This window comes from Globicephala melas, chromosome 17 (assembly GCF_963455315.2).
Source record: "Globicephala melas chromosome 17, mGloMel1.2, whole genome shotgun sequence".
In the NCBI taxonomy this organism is placed as follows: domain Eukaryota; kingdom Metazoa; phylum Chordata; class Mammalia; order Artiodactyla; family Delphinidae; genus Globicephala; species Globicephala melas.
This window is the reverse complement of record NC_083330.1, coordinates 22,700,357-22,717,010: the sequence shown is the minus strand read 5'-3', so window position 1 is coordinate 22,717,010 and position 16,654 is coordinate 22,700,357. Positions and strand designations below refer to the sequence as shown.

At 40.1% G+C, this 16,654-nt stretch overlaps 1 protein-coding gene across 1 annotated transcript in view; it reads right to left on the bottom strand.

Annotated features, from left to right (window-relative positions):
• Positions 1-7,974, bottom strand: part of STMN2 (stathmin 2) — a 52,090-nt gene extending 44,116 nt beyond the window's left edge. Inside the window, exon 1 of the mRNA XM_030839263.2 lies at positions 7,815-7,974. Within this exon, the coding sequence (XP_030695123.2) occupies positions 7,815-7,833 (19 nt within the window). The 5' untranslated portion in view covers positions 7,834-7,974. The remainder of the gene's footprint in view (positions 1-7,814) is intronic.
• Positions 7,975-16,654: the final 8,680 nt, after the last annotated feature.

Below are 16,654 nucleotides of genomic sequence, written 5' to 3'. Positions count from 1 at the left end.
TATTATGGTTTTACAGTATAACGTGTGGCTTCTTAAGTACAATTCCTAGAGAAGCTATATTTCTAGATGACTAGCAAAATGACTGCTGAAATGCATTAATTAACCTTTACATTCACATAAAAGTGTTTTGTGAGAACAAATGTACACAAAATGTTATCTTAATCATGACTAATAAAAATGGGTTACATAAACACAGGTTTTACTACTGCAAATGTCTCCTTGACAAATGACAGGACCTGATTCCTTTATTAAAAGATAATTAGAAATGTTTTGCAAGGGAGTCAGAGCCTTCCCACAGATCTCTCTTGCCTGAGTGTCTGCTCTTGAGGTAACAAGATGGAGAAAGTCTTGAAGCAATATCTAATGATTATGTTAAATGTGGATGCCATGGCCGTATCTCTCTTTTAGCTCTAGATTTATTTCATAAAACAAAATATTAAGGTTAAACATCTAGGGTCTACGGAACCAGCTAAGAGCCCATTTTGAAATGTGTCAACCGGAAGATACTGATTAGATTAAGTCAGAATTCTTTTTTTCCAGAAAAAAAATCACTGTGTCCACAAGAGAAGTCCCTGCTGTGTTCTTAGTTGAGCCTTCAGAGAGCAAAGTGATCCCATACATTAGAGCCCCCAAGGTCTTATAGCTCTCTTTCACCAAAAGCCTAAATCATAGCAATTATTTTAATAAGCCCCAGGTTAGCTATTAAAAGTCATTAATTTGAAGGTATTTCATCTTCAAGGTGGATCTGTGCTCAGAAAGGATAAGACCATCTGGCTTGTTAAACAAAATAGCAGTATCACTGGTTCAAACCCCATGATGGGAACACCTCTGAAGTCTAAGGGTACTGGTTAAAGGCAAAGATTCTGGAGCCAGAAGGCCTGGGTTCAAATTTTGGATCTGAATAACTGTGTGACCTTGGGCAAGTCATTCCTCTTTTCTGCACCTCAGTTTCCTCATCTGTAATAGTACATACTTTTTAGGGTTATTGGATGACGAACATGTTATAACATGTTATAAATGAACATAGCTAATATGTGTAAAGTGCTTAGTGCCTAGCATGTTATATACACTATATAAGGATGAAAGCAATAAATTAAAGTAACTTCTTATAGACACTCTGAAATTTACTTCTATGCCAGAGAAATGATCCTTGAAAACAAGCAATGTCACAGGAAAATTGTTGATTGAAGGACCAGTCAGGAAATTTTTTGCCTCATTCTTCAGGGTCCACTAGTTTAAATTTCTGTTATCTCCCAATGAAGTATACATACAGCTACAGCAGACTGCTAGGATTAAACACTTAAAACACACATTACTTTTATAATGCTGTCTTAGCATGTCTTCTTCCTTTTTAAATGTACCAGGAGTTGCAAAATTGAAAGTTCCCTAGCTTTTGAGAGACCCTGAAATGAACAGTTAAGAACAACAGGAACAAAGGGATGGATAAGCTTTAGGCTTAATCCAACTTCATGGGGAAAAAGTACATCTTATTATCTCTATGGCCAGTTTTATTTGGGACCATGTTTTTAGTGCCCTATTTGGGAAACGGTAAATTTCTAATTTGAGATATTTCATGCATAGTATCATTTTTGCAGGAGAGCATTTCCCGAGATGTGGTGATGTTTGCAGGGTCAGCCACCCACTGCATGCCAGGACTGACATAGTACATCTTTGATGATATTCCCTGAAGACCCATTTTTTACCTCTAGGTTGACTTTCTTAGAAAGTTAGTATAGAATAATGGAGTTCCTTTATTGGCTTAAGTAAGCAGAAAACACACACGTAATGTTTTCAAATATACAGCCATACTCAATAAATTATTAATAATTTGCTCATGTGGTATCCAGGAAGAAATGTTCTGTTAGATAACTTGGTAAGTAAACAGTATGGGATATGCTGAGAGACAACTTTAGAGCTGCTCAATCCTCTGTGTTAATTTCCTTAGTATGTAGAGTATTTGCAATGAATTAACTATATGGTAAATGGGGTTACAGACTTTTGCACTATATTCCATAACTAAAAGTTTCCGAATTGAACTTTTTGTTCTGCGCATTGTTTTGTAAACGACAGTAAACTAGCAGTATTGATTTATCGTCCTTCTCAACTGTGCTGCAAGCCACATTCATTTTTTTCTTACACACACACACCCCCCCCCCCCCACCCAAACAGAGTCAAATTCTTATTTCCACATTTCTCTTGAAGGTCTTTTGCTGAATCCTGCAATATGAATATATTTTAAAAATCCAATTAAAAGAGAACGATGGCACAGAACACATAACTCCCAGAGGAATAAAATCCTTAAGTATATGAGTTTGGAGGTGAAATATTTTGTAAAGATTGCCATAGATTTGAATGTTAAGACATAATGCCAGAGCTTACTGTGGGAGGAACGTGTATATCACAATTTTATATTGCTTAAACTGATGTGTTTGGTGGCTAGAATTGGCATCTTCTGGAAGCTTGTTAGGAATGCAGAATATCTGGCTTCAACCAGACCTACTGTATTAGAATTTGCATTTTAATGAAAATCCAGGGTAATTCGCATGCACATTAAAGTCTGGGGAGCATAGTAATATGAACCTATTAAATATTTTACGGTTGGATTATAGTACATGACATATAAGAGAAAAAGAATTTCCTACCATTGCAAACATTAAAAAATCCACTTTTGATAATCCTAAAAATTAGTTTATGCTTATCTATTTCTTCTTATTTCATGAAAATTAACATCAATTTTCTACTAAATAATAAAACTACAAGGAGGTACTCAATAATTATTGAAAGCTGACATAACATTAGATTTAAATATTCAAGCTGAAATCACACTGGATTTGGTTTAAAAGTTATCCTTTAAATGGAAAAAACAAAACAGGAAGTGGGAAAAAGAGTAACAGCCAGTTTGGGGGGCCCCCTCTCAGTATCACATTGTATCCACCTGCTTTATCTACTAACTTGACATCTCTCTGGAAGTGGTGAGTGACATTCAGGTGTGTCCTCAACACTGAGCACATTTTAAATAAATGAATAACTAAACAATGTTTTTGTTTAATTATTCCTTTATTTAAACATTGAAACATTCTGTTCCTATATAATCTTGATATTACTACTGACCACCGTATACTATTTATCCACTACAAACCCCCTAATAACATAAATGATGTTACAGTAACAACGTAATGATACTAGAAAGTAAAATCATCAGAATACTTAACCAGGACCCACACCTACTTCCAGATTATGAACATGGCTCATTTAATCTCGTCTCCTTGAGAAAGTGTACAAACTCTTTTCATTCACTAGGCTAAGCGTGGCATTAACTTATCCAATAAGCAATTGAATGCTCCAGATAAAAGACATTCTTAAATAGCAAGTATTTGGAACAGGGTTTAAATCAATCTACTTCTTTGGAGAACCTGAGTGCCCTCTAGTGGGGTGAAAAGTTAATGCAGACTCCAAGCCTTGGTTCTGGAAACATCTGGGTCACTGGCTAATTCCGTTTTTTTTTTTTTTTTCCTTGTCCGGAAAATTTCTTGCATTCTTCACATAAGGTCACAGGTTCTGTGACAACAGAATAATGTGTGTTTTTCTAAGACCGCGGAGGAAAACTGGTGTGCCCTGGAGTTAGATATAACAGCTTGGGGTGGCCACACCCAAAGCAGTTAGCCACTAGCTCTGAGGCCAGCTTCATCCAGCCTGTGTGAGCAGTGAGCTATTGGGGTGGGTGTATAGTCGGTTGGAATAAAAAACACGAGTGACCGATAAGTCAGGAATTTTCCTAAAGATGGTCTGGATTTATCAATGACAAAAATCCTCAATTAATTATGTAATTGACTTATCCTCCATTTCATTTTTAATTGTACAGATTTAACTTTAAAACTCTGCTTAATGGCTACTACCAAATATTCACAGAATTGAGTAACTATGTTGATTCTAAATTACAGGGAGGAAAGCTATTTTATTGCGTGAACCGGCTTTATGACACTCTGAGAGGACATTTCTTGAATCTGAGGAAAATGTAGCCTCCTGCAGCATTTCACCATTGAGAACAAGTTATTTGAAGGTAAATATATTGTGCCAAATGATTAAATGCTTATTCCACGATCTATCCATTAACAATTAAAAGAATATGAAAGTAAGGAAAAGTATTTTTAATGCAACAGATACAATTCTACTAAAACTGTTAATGATTAAGGGCAGAGACAATTGCTCTGACAATAAAAACACTCCCTTCCCCCTTAGAATAATTTAGTACAATTATTCGGTAAGTCACATCACAAAACCATGGTTAATTCTAATTAACTTTAAAGTTGTGTATTTTAATATGACAAACCATCCAATCCAATAATCATTGATAATTATCATTGAAAAATTTATTTTCTTTCAGAGAATTTTACCATGTGTAGGTAGACAACCACCACCCGGTGTATTAATTTATATCATTAAACCAGTTACCTGCCTTGAGCTACACTGGGTCAGTAATGCTGCTACACTGGGTCAATAATGCTTACTGCAGGCTCAGCTTACTCTCCTGGTACGAACTATGCATATAAGATTAAGTGATAAACTACTGCTATTTCTCTTTCAATTTTATCCTGAAAATTTGACAAAAATCCTCCTCTTTACACTTCTAGTTATTTATATATCCATTTATAAGGTGCCCACTTCATTAGAGAAGATAACAGGGAATATTATATGCACCTAGTACAATCTTGCTGAATACAATAATTGTTTAATGAATCAGGAAAAAACTCCCGCCCTGGTGATTAACTGATTATGCTTTGCAACTGGAATGACTTCAAAATCCATTATTTTAATAATGCAGAGGTTGTTCTTCTTTTCATGATTTGCTTACTCATGGCAGAAAGGGCCTTTACGTTTGTCATATTTGGGGTGGGATTTTTATTAATGGGATGGTGGCTATTTCACCATCCATGCTTCTGTGCAGAATCGAGTCGGTATTAAGAATCAGCAATTGGAAGAAGAGTTTAGGAATAAAAACAAAAAGTTAAAATTTTGTGCATAACCTATATTTATATATTTATAGATAGGGTCTATGGACTACAAGGTGAAGATCAAAATATTTCAATTATATACGGATATTTTCATCCATTGCGGCCACAAACAATTCTCCGCGGAGAATTTTCCAGCAATCTTTGGCACACAAGCCCTGCCCTAAGCAAGCACCTGCACTTGTATCTGACCCACATGAACGTACAAAGTCCCTACAGGAACCGAACATGTATTTGTTTTATAACGTAAAATGAAAGGGGGAATGCATTCTTTTTTTGGGGGGGGGGTTGGGAACAGGAGGAAGAAAAGAAAAGTGAGCACAACAAGGGTTAATCCTTATTCAAATGCAGTCATTCAAACCTTTTGAACAAATATGGCCAGTGAGTCAGGAAACAATAATAATAATTTAAAATAATAGCAATAATGCTGCTGCTGCTGAGTTTGCAGACGCCCTCCTGCAGCAGAAACCTCTGGGTGGGGGTGCAGAGTGCAGAGCGAGAGAGCCCCCACCTCCCATTCTCAGAACCTTGCCGGACTGCCAGGCGAACCGCGAACCGCGGGAGGCCGGGGTAGTTCAAGACACTGCGCAGAAACCCGTCTCCCGGCTGCACCCACGCGGGCGAGCGCCCAGCCCTGGGGAGGGGAGCGCAGGGCGCGGCGCGGAGCTCTGCAGGGCTGGCTGCGCTCCACTCGCCGGCTCGCCACGTGCGCCCCCATCCGGCCAGTGGCTGTCGGGCCTGGGCCCCAGCTGGGAAGGGTGGGGCCGAGGCCCTCGCTCAAGGAGCGAGGGTCTCTCCTACCGAGACCATCCAAGGGGTCTCCACCCAGGAAAGCATGGAGAACAGGGCGTGGGCCGTGGGCTTCGGCTACGGGAAACAGCCCCATGCTCCACGTGCTGTGGGAGGGCGAGAAGAGACCCTCCCCGCGCTCCTAGGAAGGGGTCACCTCTGCGGTCCCGCGGCCGGCTGGGGTGGGGCGGCGCCTTTGTGTGGCCGGGCGGGGCTCGAGCCGGCCTTTCCGCAGAGCCACGCACTTGGCTGGGAGGGGCTCGGCGCTGCGACTCCGAGCAACGCCCACTGTCTGCGCACATCGAGGGGCCCCCGGACTGTTCTGGACTGCGGGGCTGGAAAAAAGGACTCTAGGACGGCAGACCGCTCAAGGGCCCCTCCCCAGCCCCTTTTCCTTGCCCAGTATCTGAGCCTGAGGTCTTTCCGGCTCCGCCTGGGAGGGTAGGGCAGGGCGGAGCTGACCAGCGCAAGCCCTTTTGGCCTCTTTCCCCCTTCTCCGCATCCCGCACCGGGTCCCGCGGAAGGGTGCTTCCAGCCGCCACCCGACCTCCGGTCCCTCCCTGCCTGTTTCTCCCGGGGCCACCGAGCGCCTAACCGAGGGGTACTGGAGGCGCAAGACCCGTTGGGGATGGCGGCCCTGGATCCGGAACCTCGTTTGGTCTCTGCGTCTCGACCGTCTCTCCGATACAGGCTGAGCCTATGAAAATTGCCGATATTTGGCCCTGTCTGACGTACAAAACATGTTTCACTTGGCTCAGTTTAAGACCTTGACCTCTTTTGTGTCTGTATTATTATGTATACTCTTATCTAGGTTCCAGAAGCTTTTCCCCCAAACGATCAAATGAGTTCAAAGAAGGCTTTATCGCGTTTATGTCTAATAACCCTATGCAATGCGGTTTTGAAAAGAAAAATGTTAACCCACTTTTCCCCCCTTCCCTCTGTAAAACGGAACAATATGGCCAGGGTGGGGAAGGCGGGGGCAATGGTCAGGTCTCACTCGGAAGCCGAGGCTGGGAGTCGGGAGCGCGAGGCTCCGGGCGTGGCGCTGCTGTCTCCCCAGGGCTGGGCTCCTGGGCGTCGCGCTGCGCTCCGCACCCGGCCCCCTTTCCGCGGCACCGGGTTGGGGGGAGGGGGGAGGGGGAGGGCACCAGCGCGGCTCCGCAAAGGGTGGGGCCATCCGCATTGTGTGCCCAGCTCTGCAGGTGCCTCCCCCCCGGGACGGCTCGTCCTCACACAAAGAAACCCCACCCCAGAGCCTGCGAAACCGCTGTCCCTCCACCCCTCCCCAACCGCGCGCTTCCCCGCCCCTGCAGCTGCCCACCCGCGCCCTCCGTGCCCTCCCGACTTCCTGTCTCCTTCCCCTCCCTTTCCCTAAAACAAAAGAGTGTAGGTCTCCCCCCCCCCACTGCCAACCCCGCCCCGCGCCCTCACCTCTCCGCACCGCGCCCCAGGACTATCAGTTTTTCCGACCAGACAATGCGATACATTTGCCCGGTTCTTCTCCCGCCTCCCTCGTCTCCACCCATCTCTCAAACAGCCTAGATGGGACCAATTTGACTTTGCATTTTTCTTTTTCCTTTCTCCCGCCCTCTTTTCTCTCCCCTCTTTTCTTTCTTTTTTCTTTCCTTTTTTTAACTAAAGAAGAAATAAAGGATGTTACAAAGCACTTTCCAAAATGTCCCTTAACCCCATTTAAGGCATACAGTTCGAGTAGACCCCTCCCCCCCAACGACTGAGCCCTAATTTTAAATATGGAAACAGAATAAATTCGCTACCCATGGGACGGCAACTTACCTTCTTCCACCTTTAAAAAAAAATCCTTAGCTTTAGATTTTCAAGGATCCCCTTTTTGCCCTCCCTCAAACCCCAGAGCGGCCTCCATCCTTCCCGATTGCTATGTTAACAGTAATGTCTTTTTCTCTATAAAATATCTCCGAATGTCTTCCAAGCTGTAAGAGAGAGGGTGAGAGGTGGGCTCCAGGTCGAGCCGAGGAAGAACGAGGCGCGATGCCTTACCCATTGCTGTTTTAGCCATTGTAGGGATGTGCAGATGCTGAGCGTTGGCGAAGGCGGAGGGTCCAGCTACAGCAGCGGAGAGAGCGAGAGAGAAGACTGAATAAGGCACTGAGTCTGCAGAGTGGGACCGTGCGAGAGAAAGAGCAAGAGGCAGGAGCCCATGAATAATTATCACTCAGAAGCTCAAGCAGATTGGCTCCCAAGGTCCCCTGACATGACTCCCGCAGAGTCAGAATCTCCAAGCATTAAATATTGATCGGCCAATGGTGCTGGAGTACAAAGTACCAGAATGCAGTTTGAAATGGAAATCAGTCCTTCCTTGCCAGCTCCCCCCGTTTTGGGGGCCTGATAGTACAGTCCAAGTAGAGTGGAGCCTTAGCCCAGAATCCTTCTAGGAGCTAAGAACTGGGCTGTACCTACCTGGGAGCCAGGAGGCTTGACTTGATTTGCACGTGTTTCATTGAACAAATAGACATAAAACAAGGAAAGGGATTCAGAGGCCTGAGAAGTCTTCATGCCATGCTGACTGTCAGAAACATTTGCTTCAACACTGTTTTTACTCGTTCATGTTTCCTCTTTCACCTTTGGCCATGTCTCTGGTAGATTCTAGTCTCTCAGGGTGACCTCATGTCTGGCTATGGTGGTAACTCAGAGGAGAACTGCACTATTGTCCTTTGTCTCCTAGCACATCTGAACTAAGATGTCGCTGGACTCTTGAGGAGCTCTCAGTAGAGCAAGGCCTGATATTTTCTACTTTGGGCACAGAAGGAAGGGGCTGCCTGGGTTGCTTGGGAATAAGGACAAGTAGTTATGGTCTACCTGGGGACTTTGTGGAAGAGGATGAGAGTTAGCCTCCTGTGACTGGGTCCTGTCCGACTGGTAACAGGACAGAACCAGCTTGACTGGTTGGCTTGAGCATTGGAGGAGCCACAGGTGGGTGGATGCCATGCTACCCTGGAGATGTAGGATTACATGGATGGAAACTTCAGTGACCCTTCCCGGGCTCTAAGGAGAACCCTTTACACTGAAAGCTTAATGGAGCTGAGAGGCGTGATCTGGGGCATGATTTTTTCTGAGATCCAGAGCACCATTGATACAGGGCAAAGCAAGATGTGTCCGTGTTTCAGGCTGAGCAATGTGAGGATCTCTGAGACCAGTTGCAGAAAGGGATTCATTACAAACAAGGTATTCCTTAATTCCTTCCTACTCACTTAATGAAAGCCATTCATTAATTCATTCTTTCTCACTTGACTCACATGAATATTCATTGAGCATTTACCATGTGCCAAGCTCTGAGGATAGAGCAGTGAGAAAGATTTTAGGACTTGTTCTCATGGAGCTTTTTATTTTTTAATTTATTTTTTATTGAAGTATAGTTGAATTACGATGTTGTGTTAATCACTGCTGCACCTCAAAGTGACTCAGTTATATATATATATATATATATATATATATATATATACACACACACACACACACATTCTTTTTCATATTCTTTTCCTTTATGGTTTATCACAGGATATATATATATATATATTTAAACATTTTTATTGAAGTATAATTGCTTTACAATGGTGTGTTAGTTTCTGCTTTATAATTAAGTGAATCAGTTATACATATACATCTATCCCGATATGTCTTCCGTCTTGCGTCTCCCTCCCTCCCACCCTCCCTATCCCACCCCTCTGGTGGTCACAGAGCACCAAGCTGATCTCCCTGTGCTATGCGGCTGCTTCTCACTAGCTATCTGTTTTACGTTTGGGAGTGTATATATGTCCATGACACTCTCTCACTTTGTCCCAGCTTACCCTTCCCCCTCCCTGTAACCTCAAGTCCATTCTCTAGTAGTTTTGCATCTTTATTCCCGTCTTGCCCTTAGGTTCTTCATGACTTTTTTTTTTTTTTTTAAGATTCCATATATATGTGTTAGCATACAGTATTTGTTTTTCTCTTTCTGACTTACTTCACTCTGTATGACAGACTCTAGGTCCATCCACCTTACTACAAATAACTCAATTTCTTTTTTTTTTATGGCTGAGTAATATTCCATTGTATATATGTGCCACATCTTCTTTATCCATTCATCTGTTGATGGACACTTAGGTTGCTTCCATGTCCTGGCTATTGTAAATAGAGCTGCAATGAACATTGTGGTATATGAATCTTTTTGAATTATGGTTTTCTCAGGGTATATGCCCAGTAGTGGGATTGCTGGGTTGTATGGTAGTTCTATTTTTAGTTTTTTAAGGAACCTCCATACTGTTCTCCATAGTGGCTGTATCAATTTACATTCCCACCAACAGTGCAAGAAGGTTCCCTTTTCTCCACACCCTCTCCAGCATTTATTGCTTGTAGATTGTTTGATGATGGCCATTCTGACCGGTGTATCACAGGATATCGAATATAGTTCCCTGTGCTATACGATAGGACCTTGTTGTTTATCTGTTCTATATATACCAGTTTTCATCTTCTAATCCCAAATTCCCACTCCTACCCTCTCCCATGACCCTCCGCCTTGGCAACCACGAGTCTATTCTTTTTGTCCCTGATTTTGTTTCTGTTTCATAGATAGGTTCATTTGTGTCATATTTTAGATTCCATATATGTGATGTCATATTGTATTTGTCTTTTGGACTTACTTCATTTAGTATGATAATCTCTAGTTGCATCATGGAACATCACTGTTAATTTAACTCTTCTGTGACTTCGCTGAAACTTCCTGCAATCTAAGTCCATCCAGAATCTGTGGTTTTGACATTTGAAAAATAGACAAATAATCTCTAATTCCATTGCATTTTGAGCTAAAAGAATAGTGCATTGTTGAAATCATGTACAGGTACCAAACTGGCAAGTTTTTAATTTTATAGAAATGATTAGAATTTTTCTCATGAATGAAATAAGTTCTTAGCAGCTTTCTGTCAAACCACCTTTCAAAATTTCTTTCTAGCCTCATGAGTAATATGTAGTTTTGAATGTATAAAACCATTTGAAAAATAACAGGGTACTCTCCTTGGTGCTGAAATAAATTTCTTCACCTCCTATTAACTTGTAAGACATTTAACTCCATGGACATCTTGCTGAATGATAGAAAGCTACAGGAGCTGGAGCAGTTCTAACCTGCTGAATCATAGGAAAAATAAAAGGTAAAGTGGAGATCAATAAAATCATTTCTTGAACAGGAAGATTAGAAATTATCTTTCCTGTCATTGTACAGGTCTGTGACTATGACACAGCAAGAGAGCAATATGGAAGTTGGCAGCGTCTGGAAATAAACAGCCCTTTTCTCCCTCTCTATAGTCACTTCCCACTTTAAATGTGAGAGCTAATTCCCTCTCAGTGGAGTAGCTTCCAATCGTGAGATGAGGGATCTTCAGTATGTCTGTGTGATTAATATCTTTAAAGTATTCCTCTTCTCCCCACCACCCCCTTTCCCCCCAGGCTATGTGTCATTACTACCCGTTCTTTAGCTTCCTTGGAGAAAAAGGTCCCTAAGTCATGGCATTAATGTCTTTAACAACCACCACTAACAGCTGAACAAGATCTATTGCACTTTTGATCACTGTGAGTAAAACAAAACAAAACACACATTTTACGGTCTAATCTCTCACTCTCTGGGAACATTACTTACTGATGTATAGGAATGTGAGATGGAGGTCAGTATTCACAGGGGCAAGTGTTAGATGGGTGACTCTTATCTATTTCTGACTTTCTAGGTGCTAGCTACTAAACCCCCGTTATGTATGATTTTCAAATAATGTCAAGCTGGGGCTATCATCAACTGCCTAAGAAAAACTAAATAAATTCAAAGAGCTGAGTTACATCAATTATTGTTATATATTTATGTTCTTTTAACATAACAATGTCAATCATGCATCTTAGCCTGTTGGGGTAGGGGCAAAATAAGGACAGAGAAATTATCTCATATTCAGTAGTTTAATCATTATTCATTCATTTGTTCAGTTCATTCATCCAGCAAATATTTATTTAATGACATTTCAGGTTTTTATGTTATGAAATCAGCTAAGCTTCTCCTTACTGTCTAAAAAATTATAAAATAAAGGAAGCTATAACCCCCACCTTCTTAAGAAAATGTTATTAATTTTGAAAGATGAATATTATCCTGTGTATCAGTTAGAGTGCTTTTGGTTGCAAAGAATAGAAAAAACAATGCAAACTAGCTTTGATAATAGAAGGGGATTTGTCAGCTCATCTAACTATAGAGATTGAGCAGGTCCCAGAGGTCTGAAGATGAGAATCAGCTTTCCATGAAGCAAATGTTTTTTTTTTGGTTTTTTTTAAACATCTTTATTGGAGTATAATTGCTTTACAATGGTGTGTTAGTTTCTGCTTTATAACAAAGTGAATCAGTTATACATATACATATGTTCCCATATCTCCTCCCTCTTGCATCTCCCTCCCTCCCACCCTCCCTATCCCACCCCTCTAGGTGGTTACAAAGCACCGAGCTGATCTCCCTGTGCCATGCGGCTGCTCGTGAAGCAAATGGTTTTGATGAGGGTGGGTGGATGCCAAAATTAAAGAATAGGTACTAGATCTGTACAATGTAAATAAGGACAACAATTCCTATATTACAGAATTTGGGATAGGCTGAAGGGTTACCATGTGTAAACTGCCTAAATCACCATGAATGTTTAATAAATTATGGCTACGATGTTTATGGTTTTTAATACAATTAACATTTTTACAGGTAGGGACTGGGTAGTGTATATCTTTATACCCCTTTTAGTGCTTGGCTTCATGATTCACATGGTAGATAGTCAATAAATGCGTGTGAAATAATAACAACAACAACAATTTTCAACACTGTTGAAAATAAATCAAGATGACTGAACCCAGTGAAACCATAGCGATGCTTCTAACAGCCTTCTTTGCTTAGCTCATCTTGGGAGCAGGTACTAAGCTGTTTACTATTGTTTCTTTATTTATATCCTGCCCCATTCCCAAAAGGACTTAAGGGGATAAAGCTCATGTCAGTAGAAGATCCTTGGTAGTTTTAAAAATCTTTAACAGCAGTAAGAGCAAGTTGTGGAAATCAAAGGCGTGCTAACAGAGATTTTAATTACTGTGGCTTTTGGTGGTGTATTGTGTATTATCTCTGCAAGGAGGCATGAGGTGTTGGTTTCTTTCCAAACTGTAGAGGAGCAGTTGCTTTGGAGGATTAGCTGATGTCATCTAATACAGTCATATGATTTTCTGCTAATACTAATCAAGGGTCTGGGAAGGAATCTTAAAGTAATTATTAAAAGTTAGTGAGATATGAAAAATATTGTTAGAATTGAATTAATTGTTTTGATCTGACCTCAGTTGATTACAAAAGAAGTTTATGAAAAAGAAAAAAAAGCCATAGAATTTTTTTAGGTGATTGGAAATGCAGTAAAAGCTGAAAATATCTAGAGATGCACCTAAAATAGTAACACATGAAAAAAGTTAACTGATTAACATTTTAATCATTTTGCCACATTTAAACCCTTATAGGTTAATGAAAAATAAAAGGACCTGATGTTCTTTATCATGTATTTATTTTTTGTTTTTGTTTTATTTAAAATTTTTATTTTATATTGGAGTATAGTTGACTTACAATGTTGTGTTAGTTTGAGGCGTACAGCAAAATGATTCAGTTATACATATACATGTATCTATTCTTTTGAATTTCTTTTCCCATTTAGGTTATTACAAAATATTGAGCAGAGTTCCCCTGTGCTATACAGTAGGTCATTGTTGGTTATCTATTTTAAATATAGCAGTGTGTATATGTCAATCTCAAACTCCCAATCTATCCCTCCCCCCAGCTTTCCCCCCTGGTAACCATAAATTCATTCTCTACATCTGTGAGTTTGTTTCTATTTTGTAAATAAGTTTATTTGTATCGATTATCTTAGATTCTACATATAAGCGATATCATATGATATTTGTCTTTCTCTGTCTGACTTACTTCACTTAGTATGATAATCTCCAGGTCCATCCATGTTGCTGCAAATGGCATTATTTTGTTCTTTTTTATGGCTGAATAATATTCCATTGGATATATGTACCTCATCTTTATCCATTCATTTGTCGATAGGCATTTAGGTTGCTTCCATATTTTGGCTATTGTAAATAGTGCTGCAATGAACTCTGGGGTGCATGTATCCTTTTGAACCATGTTTTTCTCAGGATGTATGCCCAGTAGTGGGATTGCTGGGTCATATGGTAGTTCTATTTTTAGTTTTTTAAGGAATCTCCGTATTGTTCTCCATAGTGGCTGTACCAATTTACATTCCCACCAACAGTGTAGGAGGGCTCCCTTTTCTCCACATCCTCTCCAGCATTTATTGTTTGTAGTGATGTTCTTTAATAGAACCATCCAATATGGTTTATTTAAAAGGAAAATCATTCCAAGGAGGGAGTTAGTGTTCGCTATTAACAATGAAATCTACATTGTTCAGTAAGTTCTGGTTGATTCTGCAGTGGTGAATGAACATATCATTATTTTCCTCTTAGGTTAGTTATTAAAAATGAAGAATGCTTAGTTAATTATTATCTCCTTTCTTATCCCTGGGGTTTTCTTTATGTCCAAATGGGACTTGCACATATTAGTAATAAGAATAATTTACCCAGAAGCAAAATGACTTATTGAAATTCATAAGTGTTATTGACGATTTTATAATTGAACTTTTCTGGAAATGAACTTGCCCTAATCATAAGAAAGACAATGTACATTTAATAAGTTGAATCCCTACATTAAATTGGTAATGTTGAAAAACGATTTGCTATCTTGACAGCAACTACTGTAATGTTTTCCTTCTTTCTGTGTGTTGACTTACAACTTCAGTCCAAGGAGAACATTAGGTGGACACCACTGAAGCTGGGAAGTTGATTCCCCTTGGGATTCCACTCATCATTTTAGCTTTCAACACTCGAGTGAGAACACAACAGAGACAACATTGAAGTGCTTGGAAGAGAAACCTAGAAGTATGACTCACTCCATTTATCCCACAGGGCTTATTCTATTTTATTTTTTAAACAGAAGCCCCACCATAAGCATTGCACTATACACACAGTTAACATTAGTTGCCTAAGAACTTCGTTTTATTTAAGTCCCATCTGGAAGGACGAGGAGGGGGAATTAGGAAAGAGAAAAGCAAAAGCAATTTATTGTACAGCCTTCCAAAGATACTTTTCCACTAATCATTTATTAACACATTCTCTAATCCTCTGAACTTCCCCCACCCCATCCTGCTTTATTATGAGATGGAATTGAATTAATAGAGTAGGTAGAATTTTTTAAAAGTGATTTCATAAAAAATTCAGTTTGACAGTAACATTAGCCTTGAGCTCTGCTATAGACAGTAGAACCATGGCTCACGGGCCCAGCCGCTCCACGGCATGTGGGATCTTCCCAGACCAGGGCACGAACCTGCATCCCCTGCATCAGCAGGCAGACTCTCAACCACTGCGCCACCAGGGAAGCCCATCTTTTCACACCTTCATGGACTCTTCCTTCTTCCTCTTTTTTTCTCCAGTTGCTTCCTTAATCATAGGGTGACTAATTACAGCTAACTTTTCAGGAATTCAGGTCAGCGACAAGGGAGAAATGTACAGATTAGGTAGCAAATGGTGCCTACAGTTTTCCTCTTTGGGTTTATTTAGAATATGCAGGAAATGTCCTCTTTTGGAAAAACGGTTTCAAAAACTTGTGCACACTTCTTATATTATCAAAATTAAGAATATTTACTAAGAATATTTTTGTGATGAACAATTTGAAATGGACACAAAGGAAGAGAGAACAGTTAATGAACTCATATCAATCAAGTTAAAAAACTATCAAGATTTCCTTGCTTCTATTTTTAAATTTTTTATTTTTTCCACCTTTGTTGAAATCTTTAAGAGGAAATAGACATTATTTAAATTTGCTCTTACATACTTACGTAGGTATATCTAAAACATATGCACCTTTTCTTACATAAATACAATTCTATTGTCACACTTAACAATTTTAATAATTCATTGGTAACATCTAATACCTGGCTCATAATCACATTTTCACGATGGTTTTGAAAATGCCTTTTTACAGTTTATTTTTTTGAAATGGTACCTAAATATGGTTCACACATTCTATTCAGTTTTATGTTTCTCAAATCTCTTTTAATCTGGAGCAGACATCCCTTCATTTAAAAAATTCCTGCCATTGAGTTATTGCAGAAACTGGGTCAATTTTCCTATGAACTATTTCACATTCTGCAGGTAAGTTGGTCACTTAACTTTTTACTGAGTTTCCTGTAAATGGAAGTCAAATTTCAAGTCTTGATTAGATACAGGATCATCTTGTCAAAGAATAACTCAGATGTATTCAGTTTAGTTAAAAGCATAGCTGATATTTATTCACATGTGATGAAGATCAGTCATGGAACTGAGGCAAGGAATGGTTTATAAAAGCAAAAACCACAGCATCAGAGGAACAGTGAAATATTATTTTCAGTCCATGGGCAAGGTGGTTAGTTAAAATTTATTAGTTAAAATTTATCAGGGGGAACATTTTCCTTGAAGCAAGGTGGCATTCATCAGGGACTGACAGTTATCAGGGAAGGCAACTTTAGTTATTTATGAGTTTTCTGAGAAATCCTGTGACTGAAAGTGATTGTCTTATTTCTGGGTATGGCTTTTGCTGAACTCTTGGCTGGACTTCTGCTGAACTCCGCTCCTTCATTAAGGTAAGACTGTAACATTTCTCTATTAGAATAACTTTGTTCTCATTTTGGTCAAAGTCAGCTGAGTGAGCCATAATGGCTTCAGTCTTCTTCTTTTTTTTTTTTTTTTTTTGGTGGTATGCGGGCCTCTCA